The sequence below is a fragment of the Oxyura jamaicensis genome, chromosome 1 (assembly GCF_011077185.1).
Source record: "Oxyura jamaicensis isolate SHBP4307 breed ruddy duck chromosome 1, BPBGC_Ojam_1.0, whole genome shotgun sequence".
Taxonomy (NCBI): Eukaryota; Metazoa; Chordata; class Aves; order Anseriformes; family Anatidae; genus Oxyura; species Oxyura jamaicensis.
This window is the reverse complement of record NC_048893.1, coordinates 190,422,783-190,438,403: the sequence shown is the minus strand read 5'-3', so window position 1 is coordinate 190,438,403 and position 15,621 is coordinate 190,422,783. Positions and strand designations below refer to the sequence as shown.

The 15,621-nt window shown below is 41.4% G+C and overlaps 1 protein-coding gene across 1 annotated transcript; it reads left to right on the top strand.

Annotated features, from left to right (window-relative positions):
* Positions 1-5,238: 5,238 nt before the first annotated feature.
* Positions 5,239-15,230, top strand: LOC118167957 (inhibitor of apoptosis protein). Its single transcript, XM_035327964.1, has 9 exons — positions 5,239-5,457; positions 6,689-8,738; positions 8,849-8,948; positions 10,160-10,238; positions 10,948-10,996; positions 12,021-12,263; positions 13,477-13,731; positions 13,863-13,904; positions 14,769-15,230. The coding sequence occupies exons 2-9, from the start codon at positions 7,865-7,867 to the stop codon at positions 14,960-14,962; spliced, it is 1,836 nt and encodes a 611-aa protein (XP_035183855.1). The 5' UTR covers positions 5,239-5,457; positions 6,689-7,864; the 3' UTR covers positions 14,963-15,230.
* Positions 15,231-15,621: the final 391 nt, after the last annotated feature.

Below are 15,621 nucleotides of genomic sequence, written 5' to 3'. Positions count from 1 at the left end.
CCTCTTGTCAGAGGTTCATCACTCTTTTTCCTCTCTTCACTATGCTTTTCCTTGTAATATCCTCTCATGAAAATATTACAAATTTAAAGTTTAGGAGATTTTTTTTTAGTAGGCCTCATTTCCTTGCTTCTTTGCTTCCATGTTTCTGTAAGTCATTGTCTTCCCACTGCAGTTAATAAAGTGCTAAAAATACAAAGGGTTTACAGTAAAACTGTGATTCTTCTTATTTCTCAACATATTCTTAAGGAACACCGCAGAATGCTAAAAGGAAAAGCCCAGCTTCTCTCAGGCTGCAGTTTTACTACCATTTGTCAGCAGGATTAACATAAGCAACCCCCACTCCTATTGTCAGATCCCATGTCTGCTACAAGTATTTGAGCCATCATTGTTCTAGTAGGCTGTAGAGATGATTTATGGCTCGTTCAGTTTGTGAAGAGCATTTTTGTTTGTTTGTTTGGTTGTTGTTTTAAACCACAGATCAGTTCCCCGCTGCTGCACTGGGAAATCAGGCACATAGCTCACCTCTCTGGTTTTGCTTCTGGACGTAGGGCTTTATTTTGCAATTGGGAACATAAGGCTGATGTTCTTTGCATGTAGGTTTTTGGAAGTCACTGATTTCCCATGCTCTGAAGTGACATTTGAAACTTCTGAACAGATAATACACTTTCTGATGTCAGTCTTTTAAATGGAATGCTTCATTGCAGCTGTGACCCAGTCCCACAGTAACGTGTGATGCCATCATGTGTAGCATGATTCACAAACCCCTTGTAGCCTTCTGTGCCTCAGAGTAGTCTTAGTGGTAAACCTCCACAGTAACCCTCACAAAATCAAACAGTGCCACATCAGGCGCTCTTTCAACTGAAGGAGCATTAGCATACAAGATTCCTTCTGACTCTTTGCTGTGGTTTAGCCCCGGCAGGCAGCTCAGCCCCACAGCTGCTCGCTCTCCTCAGGTGGGTTGGGGAGAGAATCCGAAAGGTGGAAGTATGAGAAGGCATGGGTTGAGATGCAGACAGTTCTCTAGGTAAAGCAAAAGCTGTACATGCAGCCAAAACCATGACTCTGCTCAAGAATGTGAACAGCAATAGTTAGTTCAACCAAAGGGAACTAAAAGCCCTAGAGAAATTTTCATATTACAAGAGCAGGAAGTAACTTTGAGTCAACATAGACAATCTGCTGTTCAGAAAGACAGCACCTCTGATGGAAGCAGGAATGAGGAGCCCTGAATTTAAACAAGTCAGTGCAGCTGAATAGCAGCCTTTCAATTTCCTCGATGTACGTGGTCCTCTTTTCCACATAAACTTGATTTATTTTAGCCCAGTCATCTCTGCTTTGGCATTTTTCAGGATTTTTTCTCCTGCTGAATGTAAGGTTTATTAAACCATCAGCAGTCTTCCTAGAAGCAAAGAATAAAAAATGGAAAAGCGAACAGCTTCTCAAATCTAAAAAGGGAACCGAATGTGAAATTTACCAAATTTTCCTGTGACTCTCCAAGCAAGTAACAATGAAAGAAAGTTTTTTATTGATGTAAAAGCTTCAGCTTATTCAGTGTGGTTCTGATATATTCTTGAGACTAATTATGTCTTGTGGGAGAAGTTCTTCTTTGCACTGAAAGTGATGAAATAAAACCCACAACAGATTTAGGCAAACTTTAACATTTGTTCTTGTGCTCCGTTGTGTAGGAGGATGTGCAAAACAGAACTGTCTGGCTGCACAGCTAATGGAAACGTTCTGGATGGTGAATGTACTGACCTTCAGTATGGGAGCTGCAAGATGAAGGCTTTTTTCTTTTTCTTGAACATTACAGGTTATTACAATGAGTCATGATACCCTTACTGTCTAGATATGATATTTGTCCTTTGTGAGATATGTGCTTTATTTTTTTGTTTTGCTATGTGCCCAAATGCAGTTAATTCAGTCTCATCACAAAATTAAAGTAATAGTTATTGCTGGTCTAGACATAGGTGCCCTGTTGCTGTGTTTAGTTGGAGCGAAGTGGGAAGCAGTTTGTATTCTTCAAACACAGTTTGTCTGATGTCATGTCTGTAAGATGTCAGAACTGCTTTGCTCTTGGGGTTTGGCTTCATTTCTAAAACAAATAGGTCCTACTACTTTATCTACAATAAATAATTTGTAGATAATAATAATGTAGGTAATAATTTGTAGATAAATAATCTGTCCCATTCTGGCTTTTCCTAAGTCACCCTTAACATCTGTGTTTTTTTTTTGTTGTTGTTGTTTTGTTTTTTTCCTATTTCATCATTATCTTCCTCTAATATTTTGAAAGAGTTGATAAGCCACATCTTCCAAAGAACATTTGCTCACTATTTTTTTCTGTCATGCTAATTGCCATCTTAGATCAGTTTAACAAACAAAACCTACCTCTTTACTGATGGAAAGGGGGCGACACTACCAATGAACTGTGAATGGCAGCTACTGATTCAAAATAAGTAGCATCAGCACAGCGGCTAGAACACGCTCCATAGCAGCTTTTGATACCTTTTGGAAGCTGAAAAGTGTGGACGCTAGCTGGCGATAACTCTTCTTTCTTTTTAATACAAGTATGGAGTTTTATAGGTGGATTTAGATGACTGGAAGAGCAGGTGCAGGAGTCTCCTTCACTGGTGGGGCTGCATGGCTCCCCGATGAAGCACTGTAAGGCCTTAGAGAAATGCTTTCTCGCTCCTAAAAGCAGCTTGGAATTTAGATACTTTTGTTAGTTTCTATAAATTGACAGCCAAGCAGGCTATAGATATACTGTACATATGGTTGAAGTTATACAAGCGATGTTCTAGGCAGTACTTTTCTTCACCTAACTGAATGTTTTTCCCTAAGACAAAAAAAACAAGTAGGGGTGCATTCTTGGCTAAAGACCAGAGCACTATTACTGAAATAGCAGATTATGTTGTATCTCATCCTTGGTAGCCCAGACATGATGAATTTGCTGCTTTGAGCTGCTTGTATCTCTAGAAATCATCTGAGAGAAAATCACTGTCAGTATCCAAGCATATCCAGAGCGGGTATTGGTAAAGTTGAAATCCTAGTGAGATACTCTGAGATAGTCACTTATGGTGGTGAAAAACTAGGTAACAGTATTACCCCTGTAATTTAAGGGAGAGCAAAGCAGTAGCAATGGAAAGGCAAACAGTGTGTTTTTACCCCCTCCCATTCAGGGATGTTTAGGCATATGTTAAAGAGGCACCATTAAAGCAAGATGTTTTAATGCTGTGGAAGATGGTAAACTGGTGAAGGAATCAAGAGATGGATCCTGGCATGGACAGACATTCATCAGGCCTCCTGGAGATTTCTGGATGTGCAGTCCCATCAGCTGCTTCCTGGCCTGTCTGTCCTACTTATTGCTGGCATTCATCATGCACTCATGCTGCAGGGTCACCATGTTCCACCTCCAGAAACTGGCTATATCACCTTTGCTATTTCAGCCAACACTGTCATTAGGTTTATTTTCACAAGCACTGGTAATGTGGCACCCACACTTTTATTAGCACTGTCACCTCTATGATTACATGGGACTTGCTAAGAGAGCAGTACCCTTTGGTTCAGGAGAGCTTTATCCTAATACAGCCTTCCTTCCCCTTCTCCAGAGCAAAGAATCTGCAAAGTAGAGCATCTTGTTTATCCTACTGTTTCTTAGGTCAAGTCTGTGATCTTCAAACTGATGCAATCAGTGAAAGGAATGCTCGCGTTGTGCATGTGCTGCTTTTAGCTTGCATAGGTCTAAAGCACTCCTCCTGCACTCCTCTGTCCCTGCCTGTCCTCTGTCTCTGGAGAATTTCCTTGGTCCCATGCTGAGGCTGGGGACGGGATGCTGCTGGTAAAGCATCACTCCTAGGGAATTTCAGTGCTAAGAAACCTTTAGTTTTCTTCTGATTTCACGGAGTGGCACAAAGCGGGGAAGCACTGCAGGACAGAGAGAGGGTGAAACATTGAATTAAAGAGCTTTGGGAGAATGTATGGTTAACAGTCAAGAGGCTACCTGGAACGTATAGCAATAGTTTAAACCTAACTTTATTTGGGAACTCCTGCTTGAAATCCCAAGCTGAGAACATCACCAGCTTGCTCCATGAAATCAAATGTTTTAGCAGCTGCAATTAAAGGCATGCATACACATATACACAGAGCTCAGGTGCTTATGTGACACTGAGTTCCCTGTGTGCAACAAACCTGAAACCCCACACTCTATCCATCTTCAGCTACGGTGTTTGGAAAGCTGAGTCCATTTTTGAACCCCGACTGTTGTCTTCTCAATGTCAGAAGCTTCCTTAAAATGACACGTCAGTGATCTGATAACAATTTTAAGCTTTACGATTGTTTTTCTTTTTTGCTTAGCAAGTGCTGAAACATTTCTATGTCAAGACTTAAGGGAAGGGAAATGGTGTTCCACTACTGCCTTACTGCACTCAGATGTCTGAAATTTGACTCGGTATTATTATTGATTAGCATCATCGCATATGACAGGAAATTTGAAACCATTTTAGAAAAGATATGAATGAGTCTTTTGCAAATTCACCTTACTGGAACTCAGTTACAAAAAAACACCCGTCAGTGTCATAACGCGCTCTTCGGTCATGCTTCCTTTATTTTTACCCTTCAGTTCTCAGTTGTGTAAAATCGCTGTCATCACAAATGCACCAAGCGGGGCTTTTTCACCTTCTAGCTGCCGTTTCTTTATAGGAAACGTCATATCGTAATTTCGCCGGGAGATTTTGAGCGCCGGTCAGTATTATGGTACCTCCTGTGGAAGTTTTTCAGACTTTTACGTGCAGGCACCGTCCTAAACCTCTCTGATGGAAACGCGCAGTTTTGCCTCCCCGCCGCGACTTTCACTGCCTTCCCCTGACACGTTCAGCCCCGAGGTTTAACCTCCGGGGCCGCCCCCCTCAGCTCGGGTCCAGTCAGGACCGGCGGCACCCCGGCGGCACCCCGGCGGCACCCCGGCGCCTCGACCCCCGCCCGCCTGCCGCCGGTCCCGCACGGCGCAGGAAGGAGCCTGGAAAGCCCCGGGGCGGAGCGGGAAGCACACCGCTCCCGGGGCTTTCCCCGCCCGCTAGGAAAGTACCGAGCGTTCCCGCTCACCCCGGCGGGGACCGAGCCCCGTTCCGGGGGGCTGAGAAGGGCGCCGAGGGGCGCTGAGGGCCCGCAGCACCGCGCCTTCCCCCGGACACCGCCACGCAGACGGAGGGGCAGGGAGCCCCCGCCGCCATCTCAGGCGGGCGGGACGAAGGAGGAGGAGGCGGTGGCCGCCCTCTGCCTTCGGGCAACGCATGCGCTCCGCCGCTCCCGGGGCTTTACCAGCGTCACCACCACCGTGGACGGACTTCCCCGGGCCGGGGCGGTGCCCGAGGGGGCTCCGCTCCCCCTGAGCCCCGTGGCCGGGCGCCCCATATAGGCTGGGGCGCGCAGCCCGGCCGCCTGCTGCGAGGGGCTCGAGCGGAGGCCGTGAGTGAGGGGCTGCGGGCTCGGGGGTGTGGGACGCGGCCTGCTGCGGGGAGCCGGGGAGACGCCTCGCGGAACGGGGAGGATGGGGACAGGGACGGGGGGTGAAGGAGGGGTCTTGAGGGGGCTCTGGTGCTGTGTGGCAGCTCCCCCCGAGGAGCTGTGTGTCCCTGCTCGGCGTCGGCAGCGCCTGAGCCAGCTCGCTTTCCCCTTGCGTGGTGTTGGGCTCGTTAAATAAGACTTATTTGGGCTTAATTAGCTTCTCGGTGTCGCTGCGGGGTAACCGGGGGGGCACACGAGGTTTGGTGGCCGGGAGGTTGTGGGCATCGAGGCACGGTAACACCAGAGGAGTGTGATCAGGTAACAGCCTGAGCAGGAAGGGATTCCTAGGGATATATCATCGTGCTGTGGTATAACTCGCTTATTTTGGCTTTTCCCAGTCGTGAGACTTTTTGGACTAGCATTGTGCACAGACCTTGACATCTCAGTCCCAGCTGCACGTGGCCTTTTTGCAGTTGTTAATCACTTCCTCAGGGATTAGGAAATTAGTGGGGGCACTAATAGGGTGGGTGACCATGGTAAGAGCTAGGAAATGCACAGTTTTCCTCTAGGGGACTTTTCTAAGGCTGTGTCATTGTGACAAATACATCCATTTTGAGTCTTTCCTGGAAGAACTTGTTACAAATAGATACTGCAGAACAGACTGCTATATACATATATATATATATATATGTTCATATAATTATATATATTTAAAAATGTGTGTTCTTGACTGAAATTTTTGGTGAAGTTCCAAATTTTTCTGAAGTTACCCTTTAAATATAAACAGACCTAGCTAAATAAGAAGTTTCAATAGCCTTAATATAAGCCAGTATAATAAAATCGGGTCTTTATTGATTGAGATTCTGCAGCCTTAAGCAAATTTAAATGTCTACTGTACAAGATTTTTCCTCTATTTATGCTGATACAGCTTGTGACCAAGCAGCCTGATTCATCCATCTGCCAAACACTTCTGTTTGTGGATTAAACAGTTTTGCATGTGTCAGTAGCAGGCAAGTTGTGAAAAATCCACTCCATGTGACAGTACGTAAAGTCGACTTCCTGAAACTAACTAGCTGACATCTCAAAAAAGCTTCCTCTGTGATTTTAGTGCTTCAGTTTGTGTGGTTTGTTTATGTCGATATTATGTGCACATTGCTTTGCATTTTCTTGAAACACTGTTTCTTCTTTACAGGTTTTGTTCCACCCAAAAGTGTTCATTGAGGCTATAGACATCTACAGTTTCTTCTTGTGAACAGTCATTATCAAATATGGAGACGTAGGCACCTTAGAAGGGACTTCAGTCTGAACTCTGGGAGGTAGTTCTGTGCACAATAAAGAAACTAAAGCTTTTTTTTTTTTCCTTTGTTTGAGGTTTGTTTGTTTTATAAATATGGCATACAGAAAAAACTTAATTTATAGATACAAAGCATTAGAATGTCCTGACACAAAGCAATTTATTTATGTTAAATGTGATAAGTGCATACTTGTAACTAAGGCACCAGGTTAAAACTGAAACGCTCTGTTCAGCCTGTGCTGACAGTGTTACAGACAGAAAAGCCTGGGGCTCATTAAGGCAGTATGTTCTTGTCAGAGGCAGTGCATAGGATTTATGCATCTCATAGCTGAATATTTGATATACTTGAAGTTGAGTAGAAACTAACTTCTTAAGTCTTAACAATGGCTACAACAATAGGCAGATGTTGAAGGTGTTTGTGGCAGTTCAGTAGTAGCAAATATACCAGATCAATCCAGTACTGTCAGTTCAGGGGCTCTTTTGAGTTTAAGAAGCTGTTACTTTCAGTTTCGTAATGAGAGTTAAAAACTAAAATTTTGCATGTGTATAGTTGTCTAGGGTGCAGTAGATCCTAAACCACTTGACATCATTTTGAACTGTAACATACTATTTCATTTTATTTGAACCCCCCCTCTCCCCCCCCCCCCTAGTTTTAGTTTCTTTATTGACAAAGGATTTTGATAAACCCATCTGAGGTTTTGCCCTCTGGACCCAGCCTCTACTAGCCTGACTAATTGGCGCTGCTCTCCCAGATACAAAGCACAAGGAAAGCATGTGATGCATGTGTAGTTCAAGGGACAGTCCTTGTCCTTTTAAACATGCTTTCTTTAATAGTTGATGGGATAGATGAGCTTTTGTGCAAAAGCAGTTGTGTAGACACAAGAACTCAGCAAATGTTTGAAGTCTGTTAATCATGTGGCTAATTCTATTCGTACCTGTATTGAAAGTTGCACATAAATATTTCATTTTCAGGTTCTTACTTTTACACAGGCAGGGGTTACTCAGAATTGCCTTTAATGCACACAACTACCTCCCAGAGGAAGACTTGTCCCATTTTTCCAATAATACTCCATTATGAACATAATGGAAAATAGCCCTTTCTTGGCTAGCATGATGAAGCAGAGTGCTCTGTGTGGTGAACTGAAATACGATGTATCCTGTGAACTCTACAGAATGTCAACATTCTCTACTTTCCCTGTTAATGTGCCAGTGTCAGAACGGAGCCTTGCCCGGGCTGGGTTTTATTACACTGGTGTGCAAGATAAAGTTAAATGCTTCAGTTGTGGCTTGGTGTTGGACAACTGGCAACCAGGAGATAATGCTATGGAAAAGCACAAACAGCTGTATCCTAGCTGCAGTTTTGTTCAGGACATGATTTCGGTGAACAACCTCGGGCTGTCCTCTCATTCTGCCTTTTCACCTCTGGTCACAAGCGGTCTCTCATCATCTCTACATTCCATGACGCTTTCTCCAAGCTTTGAACAAGTTGGCTATTTCAGTGGCTCTTTTTCCAGTTTTCCTCAAGACCCAGTAACTACTAGGGCTGTTGAAGACCTCTCACACTTAAGACCTAAGCCTCACAATCCTTCAATGAGTACTGAAGAAGCTAGACTACGCACTTTTCATGCATGGCCCCTGATGTTTCTCTCGCCCACTGATCTGGCAAAGGCTGGACTTTATTACCTGGGGACAGGAGACAAAGTTGCTTGTTTCTCCTGTGGCGGTCAGTTGAGTAACTGGGAACCAAAAGATAATGCCTTGTCAGAGCATCGGAGACACTTTCCTAACTGCCCTTTTGTGGAAAATCTCACCCGAGACCAAACAAGTTTCAATGTTTCAAATGTGAGCATGCAGACCCATGAAGCACGTGTTAAAACATTCATAAATTGGCCAACTAGGATTACAGTTCAACCTGAACAGCTTGCGGATGCTGGCTTTTACTACGTAGGTAAGTAAGGAAACCTGGTATCTCCAATTTTATTCATACTGCTGTTTCAACATTTGTTTTAAAGTAACCTGTGTAAATGTTTGCTACATACTTCACCTTGTTTTTTAAAGGTCGCAACGATGATGTCAAGTGTTTTTGCTGTGATGGTGGGTTAAGGTGCTGGGAATCTGGAGATGATCCATGGATTGAGCATGCAAAATGGTTTCCAAGGTAACTTGCAAACTATCATAATTTGTTCACATCCTTACTGCTTAAGTACTTTTAATTTTGGTAGCTATATACTGCACTGAATGTTTTTAATTTCGTCATATAGTGTACAAATTCATCCTATCACTTGGATGTATTTCATGTTCCTCTTTTTAAACGCTCTGAAGTGCTAAAGGTGTCTTAAAATGCTTCTTCATTAAGCATGATACTTAAGTCTTTCCCCTTCATAACTAAAAGCTGTGTGCATCCCCAAATCACTGTTAGCAAGTGATGCTGCATTCTTAGTGAGCATATGTAGATAACGGAAGCACTCAGCAAGCAGGCTGGGAAGAAAAAAGGCTTCTGAGCACTGAGTTAGAAAGAATTTTGAACTTCAGTCTAGTTCCGTGCACACATGGAATGTTCTTTAATGAGCCTTTCGGCAGGTGTGGTTTAGTCTCCTAGGTGTAGGAAGGATTGTGAAAAAGGTTTCAGTGACTGTTAACATGTCTCTGTTGGAAAAATGACAGAAATAACTTGTGAATATGTTCCCTATAATTAAATGGCAGTTGCATACCTGACTGCTGTATGAGCCTGTGGAAACCTCCATGTTCATTAATGACAGAAATAGCTGCACTTAATTTCAGGAAAGTGAATAATTATTCTTTACACTCTACCTAATCTTTCAAAGGCAATTTACCAGCTCCTGTTGGATACAGGATGTTTGTACAGTTAAGTGACTTCTTTGTTTCCCTCTGTTATGTCTGGTCAATAAATGTACTTAAAAAGAGATAAAACTCGACATTCGTGAAGCAGATCTGGCTTTGGTAGTGGTGTTGAATTTTGATAAATTTTTTTTGAATGATTTGAGTAAGAGAGAGAACAATGAGAAGGTGAATTAGAAACTTTATCACTGCATTTTGCAATGAAGCTGACATAGTATCATTTCTTATGATGTGTCATTTTGATTAAAAGTGGTGGCATAACATAAAGCTGCTGCATTTATATACCTAAGACTACTGACTGCTGAATGTCACTGACAAACTTTATTGAAGCGTTACCAGATACTAGGCTACGTCAAGCTTCCAGTTAAGAAAACTCTTCTCTTCCTTCACTGAGCATGAAACATGCATTTAAATTATTCTGTGCTATAGTAGACAGTTTCATTCTTCTTTGGTTTTCTTCTTACTGGGAAACAGAAAGTATAATTGAATAAATTTTTGCCCGTGTTTCAGGTGTGAGTATCTGCTTCGTGTAAAAGGAGGAGAGTTTGTAAGCCAGATTCAGGCCAGGTTTCCCCATCTGCTTGAACAGGTAAACCTTCCTATTTTGTAACTTTGCTTTTTCACTTGTTGAAGAGTGCTGTGCTCTTTTGGGGAGTGTCATACATCATTCTGCCTTCTCTATATATTTCTACTAAGTTTCTCACGTGGCAAATGCTCTTTCTGGGCACTAAAAAACAAAAGCAGTGCTGAACCATGGCTAAAGGAACTGAAATATTGGAACTTACCCTGTACAGGGTTACTCATGGAAGGAGTTTAATGAGAAATTATTAAGTAGGTAGTATAATATTATAGTAGTAATTCAGGGGTTACAACACCCGGTCATTTACAGGCAAACCTTTGCTCCTCATCACGAGGCAATGAGATCCTTTGAGCCTCTGTGTCAGGAGAAGGAAGTTATGATTATGTGAGTTTCGGCGAATAGTGCAGATCAGCAATTGGTATTTCAGAAGCCTGTCACATGGAGTTCTTAATTGTCTGTGCAGCTCCTCACAGCTGAATTATTATCCATACAAGATAGGGCAAGAACAAGCCAAAACCCTCTTAATAGAAGTGGTCAGCACTAACTTTATATTGGTTATGTAGTTGTAGAAATTGAGACTTGTGTAGCCATATGTAAAAATACTTAACTGATACCATTCAGATAAAAAGCCCAGACCAACTTATTGAGACAAAAAGTTGCTAGAATGGTATGTAGAAGCAATTCTTGGATACTAATGCAATTTCATTGCATTTTACAGCTCTTGTCAACTTCTGATACGCCTGTAGATGAAAACATCGATCCCCCAAGTATGTATATTAATATAACATGAAAAGCATCTTTTTGAAGACCCTCAGCACTTTGCAGACTTAATGATAGGCTCTCCAAAACTAATTTATTTAGCGAATCTTAGGCTTTCTTGGGAACAACAATACTGTAACTGTCTATGTAACACTAAAGAACAGACTTTAAGGAAGCTCCTTTGAGACATACCAGCTTTCATTTTCCTTGTTTACATACTGCCATATCTTGCTTAGATTTTAGTTTTGAATGCTTGGCACTTCCTTTATTTTTTGTTCATTGTTGGGTTAAACAGAAACAAGTCAAGCTGGAGTTTGCTGAATTGATCTGTGGTATTGACCTTGGTGGAATAGTTGCTGAAGGTGTCATGCAGTTAATGCAACTCCATTTTTAGGCATGGAGCTAGGTAAATAGTGAGCTGAGTGGCAGCAGTTGGAGAAAGGGTAGGACAAGCTGTTAAAGTGAAGTCTTTGAGTTCTATTGTGAGTGGAGCTCCAGCTCCAGTGGCAATAAACTCCTCCCAGAGGGTAAGTAGGAGATACTATTGTCCCTGCTGGTTGAGGATGGTGAGTCAGTCCCATCTGCCTGGTGCTTAGTAAGATGGATGGATGGATTGATCAAGAGCTAAATTGAACAATTGCTTGCACTAGAAGCCCCGAATTTTGAGTTTCTAACTCAAGATGCTTTTTAAGGCTAAAGTTAGACATGACTAAATGTGTGTGGGGGGGAAGGAGGGAATGACAACCTGAAGACACAATAGGAGTCTCTGTACATTCTTGGAGTATGCTAGGCTTTTTTTATGTAAAAGCCTGACATGAATCTAAGTTTGTCATGGATTTAGTCCAACTGAATGCAAGTGACTAAGTTTTAAAAATGGAAACCAATTACTAAAAAAAAAAAGTCTGTTTAACCATTGAAATTACCTAACTTTTTAATGTTAGGTATTGCGTGTAGGTAATGATGTGTTGACTTGTAGGTTGTGTGAGTATTCTGTTCTTCACCTTATACACAGTGATTTTCTTTTTTGATTAGTCATTCGTTTTGAACCTGGAGAGAATCATTCAGAAGATGCAATCATGATGAACACACCTGTAGTTAAAGCTGCCTTGGAGATGGGATTCAGCAGACGGCTGATAAAGCAAACAGTGCAAAGTAAAATCTTGGCCACTGAAGAAAACTACAAGACTGTTAATGATCTTGTGTCTGACTTGCTCACTGCTGAAGATGAGAAGAGGGAAGAAGAGAAAGAGAGACAGTTTGAAGAAGCGGCATCAGGTATGCATAAGGCATGAATAAAAGTGAAAGCAGAAGTGGTTTGTATTGTTCTGCTTTCTGGCCTGATTTTTATAAATGTTTTTATTCACAAAGTGATTTAATTTACTTGTTCTTAGAATCAATTTCTTTAAGAGCATTATTTGGCAATCTGTATAGCTAGCAGTCTCGTAATTATTTCTTTCCCTTTCAGGAAGATGGTTCATAGAGGTTCCAAGAGTTGAGAATCACCTTATTCTTTCCACAGGAACAAAGCGATATTTTTTAATAACTTTGTGTGCCTTTATATCACTACTAATTTAATAAATGGAAACAAAGTACTTTAACATACTTTTTTAAATTTTTCCTTCCAAATTTGCCTGCTTTTTAAGGTACTTGAAATGGTCAGCTAACATTTTCCTGTTCTAGGAGCTGGCTGACTTTTACAAGTTTAGGTTCTGTAAGATTGTCAAAGGTCAGCTTTTCTGTCTGAAACAACAATGTAGGTCAGGTATTGAATGGTATTTATTTGAGGCACCTTTTATGTTCCCTATTGCTTCAAGACTGTAAATTTTTTGAAGACACCCCCTCCCCCATGTATTTTTAGTCTTTGTAGCAGTAATGAAACTTCTCAACTACAAGTTGAATTAAAATGGCTTCCTTCCTACTTGTATATTTTGCCACAAAAGCGGAGATGGATTCAACCATTAAATCTTCAAGAGAATTTGTTTTTAAAATTGTGATAGACTATATTTAAAAAAAAAAAAAATGAATCTAGTTGTGTTATGCTTCCAGTTTGCTTGCACATAGTTCTGTTGGACACCTCTTGATCCCATCTACGCCTTGGTCATTGTTTTGACCGTCACTGACTGAAGGTAACCTGTCAGTTGTCAGTGAGTTAGCATTACTGTTATGCAGAGGTGTTCCACTTCTTTTCTTTGCAGTTCCACAGAGAGCATAGCTAGTATGAAGTTAGACAAGATCCCCTCAAATCATTTAATCTAGAGATGGGAGCAGGAGGCCTTGTTGATGAAAAGGCTTCAGCTCAAAAGCTGCTTGTATTTGGTTTTCTTAAGTACGCTCTTTATGTAAGTACTGCTAAAACTTCTTGAGGTCTTAATGCTCTATAGTAAGTGAACATTTCAAGCAGAGTTTATAGAATGTGTCAGTTACTAAGCAAAAATGCAACTTGGAGTACTGTGTTCCTAACAAGCATCCAATCCCCTTTTTATTCCAGATGATTTGACCTTAATCCGGAAGAACCGAATGGCTTTATTCCAGCGTTTAACATGCGTGCTTCCAATCCTTGGGAGTTTACTGTCAGCTAAAGTGATAACGGAACTCGAGCATGACGTTATTAAACAAAAGACTCAGACAGCATTGCAAGCAAGGGAACTGATAGACACAGTTCTAGTGAAAGGAAATGCAGCAGCCAGCATATTCAGAAACTGTCTACGAGATTGTGACCCTGTACTCTACAAAGATTTATTTGGTATGTCATTTTTCTTAAAGGATGTAAGTTTATCAAAGACTAATTAGTGCTGTCTTGCAGTCTAAAGATAAAAGTCAGATGCTGTTAGGATATAGATAAGTGAACTGACTTGGTTGTTCATTTTCTTTTAGTGGAGAAGAGCATGAAGTATGTTCCCACAGAAGATGTGTCAGGTATCTTAAACTCTACTTTCTTACTTTAAAGGGTATCTTGGGACAATTGGCTAACATCCTAAAAAGAGATTAACTGGTTAAGAAATGAACTTTTTATGCTTTACCCTCTCCCTGGTTTATATTGGTAATTTTGAGATAAGCACATCTTAAGTGCATGTTGTGCGGGCTTTTACGTAAGTCTGTTTGCCTTACTGTAAACTATACCTTGTGCCTTACATTGGTCCCTTTGAACTAGGAGGTTGGGTTTTCTGGAGCTCAAGAAATTCAGGCACATGCTGGACTTGGTCCTGGTACAAGTTCTCACGAAGGCATTTGGTAGGGATCAAGCAATAAATAATAGGCTAGCGTTTCATAGGAGGTACCATGATTTTTACTTTTCCAAAGTGGGTTATAACTGTCCTTAGATCTTGTTTTGCCAACAGCTGGACAGATAAACTTGTCAGACATGAGTTTGAGTTAGCTCTGATTCTTACTCTTCTAGTTCAGATGCATATGAAACTTAATATGTTAACAGACTTGTGGAAAAGTATACAAATCTGAATATAGCTCACTTCCACCGGCCGTTGTGCTCTGTGCTTCTAATATCCAAACACAAAAAGTACAGCATATGCTGAAATATAAACATAAGTCTCAAGAACTATAGCTGGTCTCTAGTCCCTGAGCTGTTTGTTGTCCCTTAGAAATGGAAAGTACAGACTGGTTCCTTGCACGCTGGTTTCTGAGCTCTGGAAAGTGTGCTTATTTTCTCACTGCCATCTATGTTTGGTGAACATAGTCACGTTCAGTTTCACCCTTTATTTTCCAATCTGCTTTCTAAGTAGAATGTACGTATTCAGGCTTCTTAAAAGGTTAACTTTTTTCCAGGTTTACCTATGGAAGAACAACTGAGGAGACTGCAAGAAGAAAGAACATGTAAAGTTTGCATGGACAAAGAAGTTTCCATTGTTTTTATTCCATGTGGTCACCTAGTAGTCTGCAAAGAATGTGCACCATCCCTCAGAAAATGCCCTATTTGCAGGGGAACGATAAAGGGCACAGTTCGTACTTTCCTTTCATAAGGAAGGAAACTTGCAAAAAGTCATCTGCCAGGCACTGAAGCTTAAGCCAGCAAAGTCTTGAGAATGGAAAATTGGGTTAAAGAAGATGATTAATCAGCTACCTAACACTGTTGTGTAATGAAGTATATCAACATTATGAATATACTGGGTCTTCCTTGCCAAAGACCATTTCTATTTATAAAACTAACTCACTACTAAGGTGATGTTTCTGTAGCTTTCCTTTCTAAGGAAAGTAACTTGATTAGTATGCCCTTATCTGTTTGAATAATAATAAAAAAAAGACTTTTCTTGTCAAGTTCCTAAAATGGAGCCTGGCATAGCTCTTGTCATGGGTTTCTTTTATCTGGATGTGTGGTGAGCTTAACTTGGCTGGTTGCCAGGTGCCCAACATGCTGCACTTTCACTTACCCTCAGCAACGTGAGGCAAGGAAATATGAAAAAGCCTGATAAATCAAGATAAGGACAGGGACATTGCTCAAAAATCACTGTCATGGGTGAAACAGACTTGACAGGGAGGAAGACTAAATTAATTTATTGCCGATTAATAAGAATGGGATAGTGAGAACTGAAAAGTGGAAAAAAATTACCTGCCTCGTTTTCCCAGGTTCAGCTTTACTTCTAACTCTTCTACCTCTTTCCTGCCCTTAGGGGGAGTGGGG

What these genes read in the sequence shown, in the direction of transcription:
- LOC118167957 (XM_035327964.1), top strand. Translation starts at nt 7,865, where the DNA reads ATGAACATAATGGAAAATAGCCCTTTCTTGGCTAGCATGATGAAGCAG. An exon ending in CATGCAAAATGGTTTCCAAG is followed by an intron (nt 8,949 to 10,159) that starts GTAACTTGCAAA and finishes CCCGTGTTTCAG; the next exon opens with GTGTGAGTATCTGCTTCGTG. An exon ending in GTTTGAAGAAGCGGCATCAG is followed by an intron (nt 12,264 to 13,476) that starts GTATGCATAAGG and finishes TTTTTATTCCAG; the next exon opens with ATGATTTGACCTTAATCCGG.